Below are 16,577 nucleotides of genomic sequence, written 5' to 3'. Positions count from 1 at the left end.
TTTTTCACGTGATTTTTCATTGGGTTTTTTAAAAATATTTATGTTGTTTTCGCTGGGCTGGCTTCATGGGCGGGCAACAGACGACCAGGGACTCATGGTTGAGCTGTACGCAGTATCTCTTTATTCATGCAAGACGCAGCGCAATCTATACCAAGCTAAGCTAAAGACTACAATCTTGTCCTTATAAATATACTAGCCCAGTGGGGTGGGAACAGGATGTGACACAGAGAGGGTGGAGAGAAAAGTGACTGGTGAAAATCAGGGTGTGACAAGGAGAGGGGGCGGAGCAGGCAAGAATTCTACCACTGAACCACCAATGCCCTGGAGGGAGGGTGGTGTTTGTTAACAGCGGTTATGTAAATAGAATGAAGTGGTTATGTAAATAGAATAGTGTTAAGCAGGGGGGATTAAACTAATGAAACAGAAGGGGTTTTTAGAAGCATACCAACATATTTATTTCCTTTTGTTACCCTTGTTTTATTGTTGTAGTTATTATTATTGTTGTTGTTGGATACAACATAGTAATGGGGACAGGAAGGGAGACAGAGAGGAGAGAATGAGACACCTGCAGACCTGCTTCACTACCTGTGAATTCACTCTCCTGCAGGTAGGGAGTCGGGGGCTGCAACCGGGATCCTTAGGCCAGTCCTTGTGCTTTGCGCCATGTGGGTTTTTTTTTTTTTTTTTTTTTAAAGGGTTCATGTGGTCTGGGAAGTGGCACAGTGGATAAGGCACTGGATTCTCAACCATGAGGTCCTGACTTCAATCTCTGGCAGCACATGTACCAGAGTGATGTCTGGTTCTTTCTCTTTCCCTTATCTTTCTCTTGAATAAATTATTAAAAAAAAAAAATACTGGGCCAGAATACCACTCACCCATAAACCCGGGATGGAACAGCCTGAACCACATGGGAACATGTTGCACAAGCAAATCTTCACACACACACACACACACACACACACACACACACACACACACACCAGGAAAGGTGCCTATACTACAAGAAAAAAGGAAAGAAAAATGTTGAGACAACTTAGAAGCAGCACAGGACTGGGGACTGACAAAAAGGAATGGGACTGTTTTGAGCAATTAATATTATATATAATGCAGCCTTTTGTATAAAGTAAAAAGTCTTTTCTAATTACCTCAAGACAGTGTTTTCTTTCAGAGTCTCGCTTGTTTCTTTCTTTATTTATTTATTTATTTTTTATTTAAGAAAGGATTAATTAACAAAACAATAGGGTAGGAGGGGTACAATTAGAGAGCTGATGAGGACCTAGTGGGGATTGTATTATTATATGGAAACTGGGAAATGTTATACATGTACAAATGTTGTATTTACTGTCGAATGTAAAACATTAACTCCCCAATAAAAAAATTAGAGAGCTGAAAGCTGAAATAGCTGAGTTAAGAGCACAACTATCTGAACAAGCTAATACAGTGTCAGGACAGGGTAAGAAAATAGCTGAGCTACAGAAAACAACAGAGGGGAGAGAGAATAGGATGAATAAGGCAGAAAACAGAATTAGCAAGATTGAGGATGAATTAGAAAATACTAAGAAAGAAGTAAGAGATCTCAAAAAGAGATTAAGAGATACTGAAAACAACAACAGAGACATATGGGATGACTTCAAAAGAAGTAACATATGCATTATAGCCCACCAGAGGAAGAAAGAGAGGGAGGGGAAGAAAACATTCTATAGGACATAACAGATGAGAACTTCCCTAGTCTAGAAAAAAAAAAAAAAAGTCTTTTCTAAATACACTGAGAAAGATAAAAAGGATACCAGGGTCGGGGAAGATAACATAATGATTAACACGCTTCCCTGGTGCAGCAGTGTCTCACCTTCGATCACTGTCTCTTTCTACCTAATATAGAAAGGGGGAAAACAAACCAAAAAAAAAACCTCTTTAGATGCAGTGGAATCAAGCAGGTTCAGAAAGCCTCCACCCCTCCACCATAGGCAAAATAAAAATCTCAGTAATCACAATGCCTTAAATCAAGATAGCAGTGATCCTTTGAACAATACTAAATACAAACAACTTTTTGTTATGCTAACACAATCTAAAAGACTACTTATCGGGCCAGGTGGTGGCACATCTGGTTGAGTGCACATGTTACAATGTGCAAGGATCCAGGTTTGAGCCCCTGGTCCCCACCAGCAGGGGGAAAGCTTTGCAAGCGGTGAAGCAGGGCTGCAGGTGTCTCTCTCTCTCTCCCTCTCTCTCTCTCCCTCTCCCTCCCTCTCCCTCTCTATCTCCCCTTACCCTCTTGTTTTCTGACTGTTTCTAGCCAATAAAGATAATAAAAAAAAATTTTTTAAAGACTGATTATCAATTTAAAAAAAACTTCAGTAGGTTTAAAAAAAAAGCAGTAAATCTAGACATACTATTAGCCAGTTTTTGACAGATTTCAATTAAATAACTGAAGAACAAGTAGGGAAAAATAATGTATTATCTATAAATACCCATGTTACTTTATCCTCCTGACATGAGCTAACTTATCATAGCAATGCCCTACAAGGCATCTCTTCTTTCTTTCCTACTAAAACTTGATAGTCAAGAGGATTTTTGGTGTACTAACTACTGCAAACAAACAAAAAAATTAAATACCCCTTAGAGTATTACAAGTCAGAGGGGAAAAATTAAAAAGGGTCATGCACTATCACAAATGATAAGCAGAATCTTCTAATGTACAAGCTTTTTGAAAGCATTCCTTAGATCTGATTCCTTTTTCCTCTAGTTCTCATAGTTTCTGTCTTATAAATAGTATACACCCCAAACTATTTGGTGAATCAATAAAGAGACCAAGGGACACAATTTAACACCCCCAGTTCAGAAGGTTGAACAGTGGCTAGAGTTGGACTTAAAACAATGAGTTTGATCCCCCGAATACCATGTGCTACAGTGATGCTCTGGGGTTCTTCTTCCTTTCTCCGTCTCTCATGTTACTAAATAGATCTTGATTAAAAATAAATAAAGGGGGGCTGGGGGCTGGTGCACCTGGTTGAGCACACATGTTACAGTGTGCAAGGACCCAGGTTCAAGGCCCAAATCCTCATCTGCAGGGGGAAAAGCTTCACAAGTGGTGAAGCAGGGCTGTAGGTGTCTGTCTGTCTCTCTCCCTCCCTATCACCCCCTTCCCTCTCAATTTCTGGCTGTCTCTACCTAATAAAGATAATGAATAAATAAATAAAGTAAAATTTAACACTTTCACAGCTATGAATTATCAGAAAACAGAAAAGCTCAGAAGATAATCCAAGACTTAATTTCTTAGTCATCTTGTCAAAATGAAAGCTTCTTAGTCAGAATTCTGCTCTATCGCTGGTCTGATTTCTAGTGAAATTTAGCTAATGATCCAAGAAATTCATTCTGATTAAATACATGAGAAACTGTAGTAAATAATGTTAAAGTGTTTATTATTAAAACACTATATATAAAGTGCTTAGTCATTCTTTAGCCTGTAGATGTTCTTTTTTTCTTTGCCACCAGGGTGTGCACAACTTCACTGCTCCCAACAGCATTTCTTCCCCTTCCATTTTTTTTCCCTCCCCTTCATTCTGATAGTGACCAAAAATAAATAAGTAAATAAATACAGGGTGGGGCGGGGAGAGAGAGAGTTGCAGCACTACTTCACTGTTTGTGAAGCTTCCCCTCTAGCAGGTGGGGACTGGAAACATGAACCCAGGTCCTCATGCATGGTAATTTGGGTACTCTGCTGGATGCACAGCTGGCCCCAGATAATATATTATTGACAGATAAATTTATTTTTTTAAAAAAATTGACTCCATAAAACATGATATTAGTGGCTGAGCAAGAGAAAGTAAATATTAATTAACGAGTTCAGATTAAGTACATAGTTTTTTTTTTTTTTTTATTATCTTTATTGGATAGAGACAGCCAGAAATCAAGAGGAAGGGCGTGATAGGGAGACAGAGACACCTGCAGCCCTGCTTCACCACTCATGAAGCTTTCCCCCTGCAGGTGGGGACCGGGGGCTTGAACTCAGGTCCTTGCGCGTTGTAATACGTGCTCTCAACCAGGTGCACCACCACCCAGCCCCCCACATAGTTATTTATTATTAAATATTATTTGATGCTTACAAATATGCTTCAATGACAATACTGGGTGGCATTTATTCACAAATCTTTCTTTCTTTCTTTCTTTCTTTCTTTCTTTCTTTCTTTCTTTCTTTCGCCTCCAGGGTTACTGCTGGGGCTCAGTGCTAGCCTTATGAATCCACTGCTCCTGGAGGCTATTTTTTCCACTTTGTTGTTCTTGTTGTTATTGTTACTGTTGTTGTTGGATAGGACAAGGAGAAACTGAGAGAGGTGGAGATATAGAGGGAGAAAGATAAGACACCTGCAGACCAGCTTCACCACTTGTGAAGTGACCCCCTGCAGGTGAGGAGCTGGGGGCTCAAACCAGGATCCTTATGCCGGTCCTAGCTTTTCGTGCCATGTGTTCTCAACCCACTGCACTAACCTCCAGGCCCCCCACAAATCATTTTTAGTTGTTAATTTCAAGGAGCTGTGTCTCAATCTTTTTCATAATGCTGTATGCAATAAAAGTCAAAAGCTCTCTGTGAATCAACAATAGGGTTAGGGAGATGGTGCAGCAGACTGAGACTGGTGCAGCAGAGATGGTGCCTGATACCCCAGAGGTGACAGGTTCGATCTCTGGCCCCACCATATGGGAGAGTTGAGCAGTGCTTCTTTGGGTGTGTGGGTGTGTCTCTGTTTCTCTCTTAAATAAACTTTAAAAGAAAACAACTGTAGTAACAGCTGGAGCAACAGTAGCAATCAAGGCCAAGAGCAAGGCTAAGACTTTACATGTGTTGTTGAATTTAATCCTCACCACATCCCTGTGAGGCATTACTGTTTTTGTCATGTGAATGAGCAAGCAGGCAGAGAGAACAAGTGATTTGTCAGAGGTAAACCAGTTGCTAACAGTTGAGATGGTGGTATTCTGCCCCAAGGCATCTGGATAGGTTTATGCTCTTGATCTCTCTATATTTAAGTCTGCGGATTCTTTAAATGATTAATACAGTCAAAGACCTTACAGAAATAGGATTAAGTGCCTATTTCATTTATAAAACTTATGATGGTAGGGATAGATAGCATAATGGTTATGCAAAAAGACACTCATGCCTGAGGCTCCAAAGTCCCATGTTCAATCCCCAGCACCAGCATGAGCCAGAGTTGAGCAGTGCTTTAGAAAAAAATAAAAATAAACATTATAACCAAGAAATTACATACCTCTTTCCATTAACAATTCCTATCTAATTAACATTTTGAAACAGTGTACTTGTTGATGTCATTGAATAGCTTGTAAAGGGGTGGGGAGGGTGGGGTAAGAGCGAGGTAGGAGTGGGATACCATAATGGCAAACAGACTCTCATGACTGAGGATCCCAGGTGTTGGGTTCAATCCCCTGCACCACCATAAACCAGAACTGAGCAGTGCTGGAGATGGGGAGCAAGTTTTTCTTACATTCAGTCATAAACATTAAAAAAAAATAATAGTAAATCACAAGATCAGAAGACAGCTCACCTAGTAGGGCACACAGCTTACCATGAACAAGCCCCTGGGTTTAAGTCCCAATACCACATATGAAAACCAAGAATGGGGCCAGGAAAGCTCCATGGATGGTAGAGCAGTGCTGTGGTATCTCTCCTCGCGTGCACTCGCTCTCTCTCTCTCCCTCTCTAAAATAATGAAAAACTTGGCTAGATGGTGGTGGTGGTGGTACTGTGCATTTAAGAGGTTACAGTTCCATGGTAAATAATAATAATAATAATAATCTCTCATTACAACTCAAAACGATACTTAGGTATTAACCTGCTAACTCTACAGATCCCAGTGCTTTAAATGTCAATTCACAGAAAATAAACATCACAACTCACTTCCCCAAGGAGTTGAATATTTTCATTGTTAAGATTCTGTTTACACAAACCATTTACAAGGTATAAAAGCCAGAGTTGGGGCCAGGGAAACAGTCTGAGACTCCCAGGTGGTAGGTTTAATGCCTAGCACCACCCTAAATCAGAGCTAAAAAGTGTTCTAGAAGAGGAAAAAAAAAAAGATGAGTTTATGTGTCAAGTGGTGTCATACTCATTACCATGTGTAGCCAGTCACCCAGGTTCAAGCTCCTAGCCCCCATCTGCAGGGGGAAAGCTTCACAGGCAGTAAAACAGTACTTCTGTAGCTTTCTTTCTCTCTCCCTCTGTATATCTCCTTCCCCTCTCAATTTTTGTTTCTACTCAATACAAATTAAAATAAAGAATTTTTAAAAGGGTTGAGGAGATAGCATAGTGGTTATACAAAAAAAAAAGACTTTCATATATAAAGCATGATGATCACAGATTCAACCCTCAGCATCACCATAAGCCAGAACTGTGCAATGTTTTGGTAAGAATTAATGATAATAATAATAAACTATCTTTTGAGTGCCAGTCAGGTCTCAAGAAGTTCATATTCCTCCTCATCCCCTCAAAAATAAAATTTTAAGACTTTAAAAGCAAACATGTAATGGATTCTACTCTAGGAAAAAGAAAATCACAAAAAGAGGCTATTTAAAGCATCAGATATAACCGAAGACATAAACATAAACAAGCCCAAGTTATGCCCTAAATAGACGTACATATATATTAGTACAGCCTTGGTGTTGTAGGATCTTTTAAGTAGCACTTCAGCATACAGTACTGGTTGTTCTTTAAGAACACATACAACTAAGGGCAGGGGAGATAGCATAAAGGTTATGCAAACAGACTCTCATGCCTGAGGCTCCGGATGTCCCAGGTTCAATCCCCTGAACCACCATAAGCCAGAGCTGAGCAGTGCTCTGGTATTTCTCTGTGTTTCTATACATCTCTCTCAAAAATAAAATAAAATAAAATAAAATAAAATAAAATAAAGAGCATACACAACTATACTACAAAGAGATTGTGATCGTCAGGCATAAACTGAACTAAATAAATAGCAATGTTTACTTACGCCCATGTAGTTTGCAAACACCTTCACATAGAACATTCATTAATTACTACAGCCTTGCTCGGTAGAATGGGTAATCTGGCCGCCCCCTTTTTGCAGTGGATGTATGAAGTCTTCTACCTAAAGTCATACAACTCATATCACAACACACCATGTCTCTTCATTTCACATCTCAAAGTGACAAAACTATGCTGGACTGCCCCATTTACACAGGTACCCCATCAATATAGTAAGAACAAGTATCAGCTATTAGTAATGCTAATTTTATTTATTTGTTTTCCTTTTTTGTTGCCCTTGTTTTTATTATTGCTGAGGCTATTATTATTGTTGTTGCCAGATAGGACAGAGAGAAATGGAGAGAGGAGGGGAAGACAGAGAGGGGAGAGAAAGATAGACACCTGCAGACCTGCTTCACCGCCTGTAAAGCGACCACCCTGTAGGTGGGGAGCCGCGGCTTAAACTGGGATCCTTATGCTGGTCCTCGAGTTTCGCGGCCCTGTGTGCTTATCCCGCTGTGCTACAGCCCGACCCCCAGTAACGTTAATTTTTAATAAGTTATTAAGTACAAAGAGGAAAGAGTTTTCTCTCTTTTATTGACTCCAGGGTTATCACTGGGGCTGCTGCTGGCACTACAAATCCGCTATTCTCGGAGGCCATTTTTTTTTTTATTAAGTAAGATTGAGAGAAATTGAGAGGTGGTGACAGAAAGGAAGAGAAAGACAGGCACCTTCAGACCTGCTTCATCGCTCCTGAAGCAGACCCCCTGCAGGTGGGGAGCCGGGGCTGGAACCCCAGCCGTGCTCTTGGTAATCTGTGTGCTTAACCGGATGCGCCACCACCCGGCCCCAACAGCGTTTTCTCTCTGAGGACTTAACATGCAACACACAACCGTACTTCGCCCAATGTAGTTCTCACAGCATCTTGTCAGGTAGGTTATGGTATTCCTATTGCATCCATAAGGAGACAAAAGCAAAGCATGAGCCACCTGACTAAGGGTCACACCGTAAATGACAAAGCAACCGTCTTAAACATGTGCCGACTTTTCCACACTGCCTTACATGCTATCACAGTCATGTCCTTTCTTGATCAAACAACAAGAAAAGTATTTTTACCTCCATTAGCTAAGTAAAATTATAGCACAATTTTAATATTTTAAAATAAAAAAACTCCTATTGTCATAATCTCATTTCCCAGCAAAGCATCTTTTCTCCTGATTAATGACAGAGACACAGAGACAGAGCCCTGCTCAGTTCAGTTTATGGTGGTGCTGGCAACTAAACCTGGGACCTGAGAACTTTAGGCATAAAAGATGTTTGTACAATCATTATGCTATCTCCCTAGCTCTCTCCTCCCAGACTTTATCTGCTTCACTCTTCATGTGTGTAGTGTGTGTAGGCCTCCTTGTGCTCACTAGAAAGGACTTGCTAGAACCAAAAAGACAATGGTGAATCCTTAACAAATAGCATCTTCAAGGTCGTAGGAATTACATAACTATTTTGCCCCATGTCTAAGTTAATTCTATCAAATAGCATTTATCAGATATGAGAAATGTAAGCCTATCTGAATAATCAGGAAGTGAAAACAGAGCTATAAACAACATCACTTGTTTATTTACTTTAATTTTTCCGGTGGCCTCAGCTTCCTGACCCTCTGGGTCACACAGCAGGACTGTGGACAAGACCACCCCTGTCACACATATCAGGGATGAGCTATTTTTTTTAAAGAATTTATTTATTTATTTATTTATTCATGAGAAAGCTAGGCAGAGAGAAAAAAAGAACCAGCTATCACTCTGGTGCATGTGCTGCCGGGAACTGAACTCAGGTCCTCATGGCTGAGAATCCAATGTTTCATCCACTGTACCACCTCTTAGACCACATCATTTATTTTTTTTAATCATTTTTTCCTTCCTATACAGCCAGTTGAAAAGTTAATGATGGGGGGGGGGGGCGGGCGGTGGCATACAGGGTTAAATGCACGGTTTGAAGCGCAAGGACCCATGCAAGAATGGGGGAATGGGGGGAAAAGGCATGTTGCTTCACAAGTGATGAAGCAGGTCTACAGATGTCTTTCTCTCTCCCTATTTTCCCCTCCTCTCTCAATTTCTCTCTGTCCTATCCAAAAATGGCTGCCTGCCAGGGGTAGTGTATTCATGGTGATATCGCCTTCTGGCAATACACCTGGAGAAAAAAAAAAGAAAAAAGAGAGAATAAATTATGGTGGCCTAAGAAGTGGCACGGTGGATAAGTTGTTGGGCTCTCAAGCATTAGTTCCTGAGTTAGAACCCCAGTAGCGCATGTTTCAGACTGATCATACTTGATACTCTCTCTCCCTCCCTTCTCTTCTCCTTCCCCTCGTGTTAATCAACAAACTTTTTTTTAATTTAATTTTTTTATATTTATTTTATTTATTTATTCCCTTTTGTTGCCCTTGTTGTTTTATTGTTGTAATTATTATTGTTGTTGTCGTTGTTGGATAGGACAGAGAGAAATGGAGAGAGGAGGGGAAGACAGAGAGAAAGGGGGAGAGAAAGATAGACACCTGCAGACCTGCTTCACCGCCTGTGAAGCGACTCCCCTGCAGGTGGGGAGCCAGGGTTCGAACCGGGATCCTTATGCCGGTCCTTGTGCTTTGCGCCACCTGCGCTTAACCCGCTGTGCTACAGCCCGACTCCCAACAAACTTTTTTTTAACAGAGCACTGCTCAGCTCTGGCTTATGGTGATGAAGGGATCTGAACCTGCAAACAGCTTTTTGAATAAAAAATAAAGAGGGGCGGAGCCTGGCGCAGCTGGTTAAGCACACATTATCCAGGCGCAAGGACCCAGGTTCAATCTCCTGGTTCCCACCTGCGGGGGAAGGAAGGCTTTGCGAGTGGTGAAGCAGGGCTACAGGTAGCTGTTTCTCTGCTTCTCTATCTCCCTCTTCCTTCTTGATTTCTGGCTGTGTTTGCGAGTGGTGAAGCAGGGCTACAGGTAGCTGTTTCTCTGCTTCTCTATCTCCCTCTTCCTTCTTGATTTCTGGCTGTGTCTTTCCAATAAACAAATAAAGATAGTGAAAAAAATGATAAAACATAAATAAATAAAAGAGAAGCCAGGGTGGAGGAGATAGTGTGACTGTGCAAAAGACTTTCATGCTTGAGGCTCTTAAGTAAATAGGGGGCAGGGAAGGGCTGGACCTAGTACAGTCCATGTACAAGGACTTGGGTTCAAGCCCCCAGTCCCCACCTGCAAGGAGGAAGCTTCATGAGAAGTGGTGCAGTGCAGCAGGTTTATCTCCCTATTTCTGTCTCTATAGTAACAGGAAGGAAGGAAAAAAGGGGGGATGGGAGGGAGGAAGGAAGGGGAGAAATAAATGACCACCAGGATCAGCGGAACCACTGTGCAGGCACTGAGCCCAAGCATAACCCTGGTGGCAAAAAAATAAATAAAAAGTAAATGATATAGTGGTCTGGGAGGTGGCACAGGGGATAAAGCATTGGATTCTCAAGCATGAGGTACTGAGTTCAATCCCCAGCAGCACATGAACCAGAGTGATGTCTGGTTCTTTCTCTTCTATCCTCTTCATGAATAACTTTTTTTTTAGAGCTTTTAAAAAATGTTTGAGACTGTAAGTTAGTAAGAGTGTATATTAACACCATTCCCACAGGTCTGTGTCCCACTCCCCCCAGCCCCCGTGAAGCTGAATATCCACCCTAAATTATTTTCTTGAAGATTTAATTTATTTATTATTGAGAAAGATAGGAGGGGAGAGAACTGCACCACCTCCCAGACCACCCTAAATTATTTTTTAAAAGTAAATGATGTATACCAATTAAGATAGTTTTTCACTGAACAAACTGTCATTCCAATCACTTCCTGAAGGTTTTAACCAACCCAGACAAGAAGAAAATACATAAAGTAATGGCATTACTACCTGGATTCTGACCTCCCAATTATTATAGTGAAACTTGGAAGAAAGGGAGTAGAAACTCTTATGTTTTGCATAAAATGTCCTAAGAAGGGAAGGTAAATAGCTAAAAAGGCTTATAATCAACAATGTGAAAAGTTAAATTCAGATGCATGAAGTGTGAGGAGTGAGTGGAAAAGCCTGCTGGTAGACTAGGAATAAGGGCAGAATAGATAGAAAGGAAACAGGAAGAACAGCTAAAGGAAATGTGAGGGAAAGAAGGGGTTAGAAGCAAATAAGGCTAGAACAATGAAGATGGCAGACCCAGGTCTGGAAAACTGAGGAAAGGAATGCTTAGAACCTACCCCTGGCAAGGACCCTTGTCTTCTACATGCTAGAGGAAACAAACAGGTCAAGATTAGAGAAAATAAGGTTCATTCAAGACATAGTGAGGTCCAATACACGGGTAACTGGCAGAAAATGAAGAGAAATTTCAGGAGTCAAAAGAGGCAGCTAGCTGGGAGGGTGCCTACCTTGCCATGGCTCCCTCCACCTGGGTTCCAAACCAGTGGTCCACATGGGAGGGTAGACCACATGGGAGTACTGTGACTCTAAGAGGGGGAGGGCTTCTGGGCTATAGACCCTCTCCATCTCTCTCTCTCTCTCTCTCTCTATATATATATATATATATATATATATTCTCTGAAAAAAATCAGCCAGAAAGGTGAGACACCTCTTCGAAAACAACAAACTACTGTTATTTTTAAGAGATAGAACACCAGACACCAGAGCATCACTCTGACCAAGCAATGCTGGGGATCTCACCAAGGACCCCATGCCTGTGAATCCAATGCTTTATCCACTGTGACACCAAAGCTTTAACTTTAAATAAGTAGACTGTATACCATATCAATTTTATCTTGAAAAACATCTGCAGCCTAGGAGGTGGTATAGTGGATAAAGTCTTAAACTCTGGAGCATGAGGTCCCAAGTTCAATCCCTGGCATTATATGTCAAGAGTGATGCTCTAGTTCTCTCATTCTTTCTCTTATTCATTAATACATATATATATATGTATATATTTAAAAAATAAAATTTATTAAAGTGAGTTTAACTGGGTAGTGCAGAGCTGCACCTGTGATTTAATTAATGGGACCAGTTCCTTCTATAAGATTTCTTTCACCTACTATAAGATTTCTTTCACCTACAGGGTGAATTTACATGTGTCTGGGAACATTCCTGCCGGGATACAGGCAAAAAGAGGTAGAGATAGTTGGACTGGGAGATCTTTTAAAAGCTTTACCACCCCACCACCATTTTTGTCCTTGGAGTTTGTGCTAAAAGGAAGCTTCTGTCTGGGAACATGTATGCCTTTAAGTGGACTATCGGGTTGCTTCAAGGAGGTGATAGAGGAGCTTACATCTACCTTGTACAATCTGCAGTGGAAAAGTCAGGTTCTGGAGAAACGCCAGACGACATGGTCTGTCTCCCGGGCTTTCTGGCTCTGACTTACATACATACACACACACAAACACACACATACATACACACACACACACACACACACACACACACACACACACGTCTGGTCGCTGCCACCCCCCAAACTGCACTGCACCCCCGTGTCACTTCCGACTGCTGCTCCCAGAAGTTTCTGGCCGGCTGCCCGCTGACGTCAAGCGAGAGCCCCACACTGGGGACCGGCCTGGATGCAGCGAGGCGCCACGTCCAGCGCGGGGCTGCCTCTTCCTTCCCCTCCATGGAGGAAACGCCACCTAGTTGGGGCACCGGATCACCAGTCCGCGCCCTCCTCCCCTCGGCTGGGCTGGGTTTCGGGGAGCCGCCGCCGTCTCCCCGGGGACCCACGACCCCTGCGGGGTGGGGTGAGCTGGCTGGCTGGCTGGCAGCGTGGGGAGGCCTCCTGGGATGGGAGCTGTCGCCGCGCCCGCCGGGCCTCCCCGGGAGCAATAGGCTATCGATTCAGCTGCCTGTCGCTAGGAGCTCCGGGAGAGCGAGGCCTACACCGCCCCGCGGAGCCCCGGCCTCGATTTCGTCACTTTCCCCACACCGGAGGGGGGGTTGGGGAGGGAGGGGAACGGACAGGCGAGCTCAGCTGGGTGGGCGGGAGGAGGGGCAGAGCCCACCTGCCACTGGGGGCCTGGCGGCCTCTGGATGCAAACATCCGGCTCCCGCAGACGAGTCCCCCGGGGGTCGGCCCCCCCAAACCCCCTCGGCCTCGCAAGTTGCGCCTTCAAGTTCCAGCTGGCGCCCCCCCGAAGCTGGGGAGCCTCCTCACTCCCCCCCAAAAAACAAAACAAAAACAAAAACACGACGCGGAAGAGGCCGCCGCCGCCGCTGCTGAGGACGCGGCGCAGGGTCCCTCCCGGCGCCCGGCTGGCCCCCTCCCCTGCCCGGCCCTGCCTAGCCGTTCCCGGGGTCGCAGCCCTCCGCCCTCCCGCCCTGTCACCACCCGGCCCCCGGGGTCAGAGGTTCGAGACCCGTCCCGTCCCCCCACCCACCAGACCTGCAGCTCAGCCTCGGCCTCTTCACCTCCTCCCAAAGCCTCCAACCACCACCAGCACCACCCCACCCCCGCGCCGCCACCTTTTCATAAAAGTGCGCGGAGAGAGTTTCCCATCAAACTTTATCAGGCGGGAACCTCGCCCCCCTCCCCGGCCCACACTTAGAAGGGTGTGTGTGTGGGGGGGCATCCATGCGAGGTCACTTCACACTCGGGATGGAGCGGATTGGGGACCTGTCAACCATTTTAGGTCTTTTTTTATTATTATTATTATTTGGTAGAAGACATCCTCCCCGGGGCTGCCCCTCCTTCCCTCCCTCCACCCAGCAAAGGTTTGAATCTGACACCAAACCATCCCACCGCGGAAGGGAGGGGGAATGGAGGGGAGAGGGGGGTGGGGACGGAGGGTCGGAGGAGGGCGACGAGGGAGATCGGGGAGGGGGAGGTGGGCAGGGGGCGAGGAAGGGGGTTGATTTACCTGAGACCAGCCACTGGCCTCCATTGTTGGAGAATTCAATGGCATTGACACAGCCGAAGTGGCCGAGGAGGTCCTTCTTGTAGAGGTTTCTGCAGCCCCGCAGGCGTCTCCTCTGAAAGTCCTGAGTGAGCAGGGGGTCCCCATGCAAGCCCCGCTGGGACAAGAAGCCCACCACTGACCTCATGCTGCCCCCCAGGCCAGCTCTCCTCTTCATGCTGGAACCGCCGCCGCCGCCGCCACCGCCGCCGCCGCCGCCGCCGCCGCCACGGCCGCCGCCGCTCGCTGGCTCGCTCGCTGGCTCGCGCCGCCGCCCCGCCCTCGGCCTCCCGCGCGGCCGCCGCGCTCGCTCCCCGCCCGGCCCGCCCCGCGCGCCCGCCGCGGCTCCCGGGGCCGCCCCAGCCAGCCCGGCAGACGGAGCGAGGTGTGCAGACGCTCGGCGGCGTTCGCGGCTCCCCGGGGGCCCCCTCCTCCTGCACCTCCTCCTCCTCCTCCTCCTCCTCCTCCGGCCGCCCCACGCTCCTCCCTCTCCTCCTCCTCCTCCCGCTCCTCCAGCAGCTGATCCTCAGCTGCCGCCGAGCTTCCGCGATGCGCGGCCCTTCCGCCCACTCGCAGGAGGCTCCTCCCCCGCCGCGGGCCCTCGGCTGCACCTCAGGGCGCCCCAGCAGTCTCGATGGCGGCGGGGGCAGCGGGCATCTCCTTCCTTCCCATCCACCCACCACCCATCCCCGCTACCACCCCAGCCCGGAGGCCCGGGGTCCTTCTCCCCGCGGCTCCCGGAGGCCCAGCGTTCTTCCCCGGGTCCCCGCCCCCCGGTCGGTCGGGAGGACGCGGCCAGACTGGGAGCGGAGGCTCGTGCTCGGCCCCCCGGCACTGGCCAAGCACAGGAGTCGAGGCTGCACCATTTAGGAAAGGCTGCTTGGTGGTGGTGGGAGTGGGGAGCGGCTCGTTAACAGGATGTTTCCTCCCCACCCCCACCCCCGCCATGGTTTTACCTTTTCTATATATATATTTACTAAAGCCGGCAAAATAGCTCACTTGGAAAGTGGGCTGCTTTGTCATGTGCAAGACCCACGTTCCAGCCCGAACCCACACCACGTTGATGGGAACTTCAGTGCTGTGGTTTTTTATTTGTTTTACGAGAGTACTAATCGGTTCTGGTTTAAACCATGTGGGGGATTGAACATCTGAGAACGGGAGAGAGGAGAAAAGAAGGAAGAGAAAGGGAAAAGTGAGAGGGAAGAAAAGGAAGGAAGGAGAGAAGGGAAAAGGAAGGAAAGAATCATTAGTAGGTAAGGAGAGACAGAACCAGAGTATAGCTCTGGCACATGTCATGCCGGGGATTGATCTCAGGGACCTCATGCTTGAAGAGTCCAGCACTTTTATCTACTGCACTGCCTATTGGGGGACACCAGGATATTTTTAGCACTGCCCCTCCTCTCTCCAAAGACCAGTTCTCTAATTCTCCCTTCCTCCAGCCATTAGTAGAAAAGGCTGCACTGTTCCATCTGATGAATGGTAAGAGTGGTATACAAGAGAAAGGGGGGTGTCTACTAAGTGAGAAAAACTTGTCAACACACCAAGTGGAGAAACCCCTGAAAGCAGAACTTCCGACCTGTAGTTCCAGGTACTGTAGCAAGATACAAGAACCAGTACTTGAAAACCAGTGTTGGGCAAGCAAAGTAGCTCACGTGGGTAGTGCCCTGCTTTACCATGTGCCTGGTTCCTGCCTGGCCCCCACCGAATTGAAGAGAACTTTGGTGCTATGATCTTTCATTCACTTAAAGAAAGAGTAAGTTAGGGCCAGGGGTAGATAGCATAATGGTTATGCAAACAGACTCTCATGCCTGAGGCTCTAAAGTCCCAGGTTCAATCCCCTGCACCACTGCAAGCCAGAGCTGAGCAGTGCTTTCTTTAAAAAGAGAAAATTTTAAAAAAGGAAGAGTAAGTTAATAGAGGATGAGAGGGTGGGGGTAGATAGCATAATGGTTATGCAAAGAGACTTTCATGCCTGAGACTCCTAAGTTCCAGGTTCAATCACCTGCACCGGGAGTCGGGCGGTAGCGCAGAGGGTTAAGCGCACATGGTGCAAAGCACAAGGACCGGAGTAAGGATCGCTGTTCGAGCCCTGGCTCCCCACCTGTTGCTGGAGAGCCGCTTCACAAGCGTCTTTCTCTCCCCCTCTGTCTTCCCCTTCACTCTGTCCTATCTAACAATGGCATAAATAACAACAATAATAACTACAACAATAAAAAAGATAAACAAGGGCAACAAAAGGGGAAATAAATAAATATATTTTTAAAAAGTCACCTGCACTACCATAAACCAGAGCTGAACAGTGTTCTGGTGAAAAAAGAAAAAAAAAAAATATATGTATATATAATGAGATGGAACCAGAGCATCACTCTGGCATATTCAATGCTGGGGATTGATCTTGGAAACCCCATGCTTAAGAGTCAAACACTTCATCCACTGCACCATCTCTTGAGAGGTGTGTGTGTGTGTGTGTGTGTTTATTTGCTAGGACAAGAGAAATTGAGAGGGGAGAGGGATATAGGGAGAAAGAGGAACACCTGCTGCTCTGCTCCTCTACTCTTGAAGCTTCCCACCTACATGTGGGGATAAGGAGCTAGAAACCAGGCCTTGAACATGGTAGCGTGTGCTCAACCAGGTGTCCCACTGCCCAGCTACATTTTAACGCTG

The 16,577-nt window shown here is 45.7% G+C and overlaps 1 protein-coding gene across 3 annotated transcripts in view; it reads right to left on the bottom strand.

Moving 5' to 3' along the window:
* Nucleotides 1–14,358, bottom strand: part of DCAF5 (DDB1 and CUL4 associated factor 5) — a 120,797-nt gene extending 106,439 nt beyond the window's left edge. The window contains exons 1-2 of one of the 3 annotated variants that reach the window (XM_016193536.2): nucleotides 14,057–14,357; nucleotides 13,878–13,989 (exon numbers count right to left, since the gene is read on the bottom strand). Coding sequence is in view for 1 of the 3 variants with exons in the window: in XM_007535326.3 (XP_007535388.1) it covers nucleotides 13,878–14,091 (214 nt within the window). In the remaining 2 variants the exon portion in view is untranslated. Of the gene's footprint in view, nucleotides 1–13,877 lie in introns of all 3 variants that reach the window. The other 2 variants (XM_007535326.3, XM_016193535.2) reach the window with 2 other exon arrangements.
* Nucleotides 14,359–16,577: the final 2,219 nt, after the last annotated feature.

The sequence above is a fragment of the Erinaceus europaeus genome, chromosome 16 (genome assembly GCF_950295315.1).
Source record: "Erinaceus europaeus chromosome 16, mEriEur2.1, whole genome shotgun sequence".
NCBI lineage: Eukaryota > Metazoa > Chordata > Mammalia > Eulipotyphla > Erinaceidae > Erinaceus > Erinaceus europaeus.
This window is presented reverse-complemented; position numbering and strand designations above follow the sequence as displayed.